This window comes from Aspergillus nomiae (assembly GCF_001204775.2).
Source record: "Aspergillus nomiae NRRL 13137 chromosome Unknown contig00795, whole genome shotgun sequence".
Lineage (NCBI taxonomy): Eukaryota > Fungi > Ascomycota > Eurotiomycetes > Eurotiales > Aspergillaceae > Aspergillus > Aspergillus nomiae.
This window is the reverse complement of record NW_015378850.1, coordinates 1-4,700: the sequence shown is the minus strand read 5'-3', so window position 1 is coordinate 4,700 and position 4,700 is coordinate 1. Positions and strand designations below refer to the sequence as shown.

General features: G+C 51.8%; 1 protein-coding gene across 1 annotated transcript; it reads left to right on the top strand.

The window, feature by feature from the left end:
• Nucleotides 1–249: 249 nt before the first annotated feature.
• ANOM_011816 (plasma membrane ATPase 2) lies at nucleotides 250–3,536 on the top strand (the record flags this gene model as incomplete). Its single annotated transcript, XM_015557072.1, has 3 exons — nucleotides 250–622; nucleotides 679–902; nucleotides 968–3,536. 3 exons carry the CDS (start codon nucleotides 250–252, stop codon nucleotides 3,314–3,316), a joined length of 2,946 nt encoding a protein of 981 aa, XP_015400856.1. The 3' UTR covers nucleotides 3,317–3,536.
• Nucleotides 3,537–4,700: the final 1,164 nt, after the last annotated feature.

Here is a 4,700-nt window from a genome sequence, read left to right as displayed (position 1 = left end):
TGGGCTTACGCACAGGGAAGGTCGCCCGTTGGAGCTTAGAGACCAAGACGTGTTTGTTCAGGTCCCGTGCAAATCAATCTCGCTCACCCCCCCCATCCAGACATATTAAAGAGTACATCCCTTCCACCCCTCTCCCCTCCCTTCTTCTTCTTCTCTCTATAGGAATTCCGACTTCTGCCATTCCTGCCATCTTTTGTTTGCATCTGCTCATATCGTTGGGTCCCGAAGGCTGTGTGAGCCGAAGCAACAATGGCGGAGCGGAGAATCTCCTATGCTCCCGACGTGGAGAATGGCGACCATGGTGCTAGCCTCGATGAGTATGCCGCTCTCAACCGTTATATCTCGACCGCTCGCGACAAGCGCCGTGGCTCGACCTCGTCTGCTGGTGCTATGAGCACCAAGAAGCCCAAGAAGAGCTGGCAATTCTGGAAGAAGGGAGGTGATGGCGTTGAGGAAGGCTTCGTCTGCCCCGATGAGTGGCTCGAGACCGACCTGCGTGCTGGTCTCCGCGGCGCTGATATTGAGGCTCGTCGCAAGCGCACTGGCTGGAACGAACTGACTACTGAGAAGACCAACTTCTTCGTTCAGTTCATTGGTTACTTCCGTGGTCCTATTCTCTATGGTATGTTTGCGACAACAATGCGTTAAGACTTTACAGCCCCACTAACGTCCTACTAGTTATGGAACTTGCTGTTTTGCTTGCTGCTGGTCTGCGTGACTGGATCGATTTGGGTGTCATTATTGGTATTCTTATGCTTAACGCTGTTGTCGGTTGGTATCAGGAAAAGCAGGCCGCCGACGTTGTTGCTTCGCTGAAGGGTGATATTGCCATGAAGGCTATTGTTATTCGTGATGGACAAGAGCAGGAGATCCTCGCTCGTGAGCTTGTTACTGGTGATATCGTATGTGCTTGGCTTGTGATGTTTCTACGTTTTGTGATCCATTGACTAACCAATTCGCTCTACAGGTCGTTGTTGAGGAAGGTACCGTCGTTCCTGCCGATGTCCGTCTTATCTGTGACTACACCAAGCCCGAGAACTTCGAGACCTACAAGGAATACCTCGCCACCCGCAACGACGACACCCTCAAGGAGAAGGATGACGAGGATGACGACACTGGCATTGAGGCCCGTGCTGGCGTCTCTCTGGTCGCTGTTGACCAGTCCGCCATCACTGGTGAATCTCTTGCTGTCGACAAGTACATGGCTGACACTTGCTACTACACCACTGGTTGCAAGCGTGGTAAGGCCTACGGTATTGTTATCGCTACCGCCAAGCAGTCTTTCGTCGGTAAGACCGCTGCTCTCGTCCAGGGTGCCTCTGATTCCGGTCACTTCAAGGCTGTCATGGACAACATTGGTACCTCTCTCCTGGTCCTCGTCATGTTCTGGATTCTCGCTGCCTGGATCGGTGGTTTCTACCGTCACCTGAAGATCGCCACTCCTGAGGAGGAGGACAACAACTTGCTCCACTGGACTCTTATTCTCCTTATCATTGGTGTCCCCGTCGGTCTCCCCGTCGTCACCACCACCACTCTCGCTGTCGGTGCCGCCTACCTGGCTGAGCAGAAGGCTATCGTCCAGAAGCTCACTGCTATCGAATCTCTTGCTGGTGTTGACATCCTGTGCTCTGACAAGACTGGTACTCTTACTGCCAACCAGCTCTCCATTCGTGAGCCCTACGTCAACGAGGGTGTTGATGTTAACTGGATGATGGCTGTCGCTGCCATTGCCTCCAACCACAACGTCAAGAACCTCGACCCCATCGACAAGGTTACCATCCTTACTCTCCGTCGTTACCCCAAGGCCCGTGAGATCCTCGCTCGCAACTGGGTTACCGAGAAGTACACTCCCTTCGACCCCGTCTCCAAGCGTATCACCACCATCTGTACCTGCGACGGTGTCCGCTACGTCTGTGCTAAGGGTGCTCCCAAGGCTATCCTCAACATGTCTGAGTGCTCCGAGGAGGAGGCCGCCAAGTTCCGTGAGAAGTCTGCTGAGTTCGCCCGCCGTGGTTTCCGTTCCCTTGGTGTTGCCGTCCAGAAGGAGGGCGAGCCCTGGCAGCTTCTGGGCATGTACCCCATGTTCGATCCCCCTCGTGAGGATACTGCCCACACCATCGCTGAGGCCCAGCACCTTGGTCTTTCCGTTAAGATGTTGACTGGTGATGCTCTTGCCATTGCCAAGGAAACTTGCAAGATGCTTGCCCTGAGCACCAAGGTCTACGACTCCGAGCGTCTTATCCACGGTGGTCTTGCTGGCTCTGCTCAGTACGACCTTGTTGAGAAGGCTGACGGTTTCGCTGAGGTCTTCCCCGAGCACAAGTACCAGGTCGTCGAGATGCTTCAGCAGCGTGGCCACTTGACTGCCATGACTGGTGACGGTGTTAACGATGCTCCTTCCCTCAAGAAGGCTGACTGTGGTATCGCTGTCGAGGGTTCCACTGAAGCCGCCCAGGCCGCCGCTGATATTGTCTTCCTTGCCCCTGGTCTCTCCACCATCGTCGATGCTATCAAGCTTGCTCGTCAGATTTTCCAGCGTATGAAGGCTTACATTCAGTACCGTATTGCTCTGTGTCTCCATCTTGAGATTTACCTCGTTACCTCCATGATCATCATTGAGGAGACCATCCGTGCTGATCTTATTGTCTTCATCGCCCTCTTCGCTGATTTGGCCACCATTGCTATTGCCTACGATAATGCCCACTTCGAGCAGCGTCCTGTCGAGTGGCAGCTCCCCAAGATCTGGGTTATCTCCGTCATTCTTGGTATCTTGCTTGCTGCTGCTACCTGGATCATCCGTGCTTCTCTCTTCCTTGCCAACGGTGGTATCATCCAGAACTTCGGTTCTCCTCAGGAAATCCTCTTCCTTGAGGTTGCCCTTACTGAGAACTGGCTGATCTTCGTTACCCGTGGTGGTAAGACCTGGCCCTCGTGGCAGCTGGTCGGTGCTATCTTCGTTGTCGATGTCCTCTCCACCCTCTTCTGTGTGTTCGGCTGGCTCTCCGGCGACTATGTGCAGACCAAGCCCCCTAGCCAGGCTGAGTTCTCCGTCAACGGTGATGTCGACATTGTCACTGTTGTTGTCATCTGGGCTTACTCCATCGGTGTCACCATCATCATTGCTGTCGTCTACTACCTCCTTACCATCATCCCCGGTCTTGACAACCTTGGCCGCAAGAACCGCTCCAAGGCTGATACCAAGATCGAGAACATGCTCAGCCACCTCTCCAAGCTGGCTATCGAGCATGAGGTCGACGCTAACGGCAAGTCCCGCTACATGCTGGGTGCCCGTGCTGAGGTCGAGGAGGATGAGTAAACGCTTGATTACGCTCATTTCCTTTAATACTATCCTATCTGGATATCACTTGAGCATACATGCATGAGCTGGTGCACCGGCTTTATTATTTTACCCGTATTATAGACTTTTTATGCCTTTATTACTTTGCTCTAAGTTTATAGAGTGAATTTTCCTTTCTTTATCATGTATGTATGTCATTAATAGTGGTAAATTAGTCAAATCAAGGGTTTTCAAAGAATTTTTTCTCTTCTCTAGTAAATCACTTTTTCCAACATTTCCTTGTGTCTTTTTTTTTTTTCTTTTTTCCCTCCCTTATCCTTCGCTAAAGTCCGCTAAGGTCAGCTTGGGGCCTTTCCTTCCCCTTGATTAATATTTGGATCGACAAATCTGGACTGCGCTCAGTCTCATCATAGACACGGTCCACCCGACGTACACAGAGCCCCTCTTGGCAGGTACGGTGGGCCCTCATTCTCTCAACCGCGCGTGGAACTAACAGTCACACTTCGGAGAAGGCCCGATCGAGCGAAAAGACCGAGGTAGATTGTCCACGATTTGAATCATGTAGCATTCGCAGTGGGCGGTCGTTTGGTCTAGCGTTCTTTGGAGCTGAGCTGGCCAGCTCCAAGCTGTGGTGGGTTCGGTCCACCGCGACGGACGAGACGGTGACTACTGCGCAGTAGTATTGATCATATGAACAATTGCTGCAAGGTACGCCCCGCTCTGGTGTTGGGGTCCATGTGAGAGAAGGAAACAGAAGGAAAGAAGCAGAAAATCCCGCAGTGGGATGATCCGCTGGCCTGGACTCTGAGGCACCCGTTCTCTTGGCCTGACGTGGTCCGATGTTCTCCCAAAACGGAAATCACCTGGCATACCCGTGACTCCAGTACGGTGTAACCTGACCTCTCGGCGTTTTGGCGAGTTCAAGACACACTCATGATATGCTGCTGCACTTTCTTTACTGTTCACTTTTCAAGAGTGCTTTTCCCTCTTGACTCATCAGCTCTATCTGATCCGTGGTTGTTGGAGCCTATACCTTTGCTCCCCTCAACGTACTGTACATACTGCACCCCGCTTTAGCGCCTTAAGACCCCTCATACTGGTCATATTATTCAAAGCAATAGAATGATAAAGCATCTCAAGGTTACACCCTATAGTTGATATACCGATCGTGTTATACTTAGCTTGATATACTACAGAAAAGTCTTCCGTCATTGAATCCTTAGACTAAAGATGCTAACAGGTGGAAAGCAATTCTCCGCATACTGCATCGAATTTCTCCGTCCCCTGGCCTGGGGAAATCCACGCCCAAATGCGGAGTGATCAAATCCCCAGATTGTCCAATTAGTGACTTGGGTAGTTATACAAGCTCTTGCACTATGGACAAGCCTTGTGACAGTCGGAG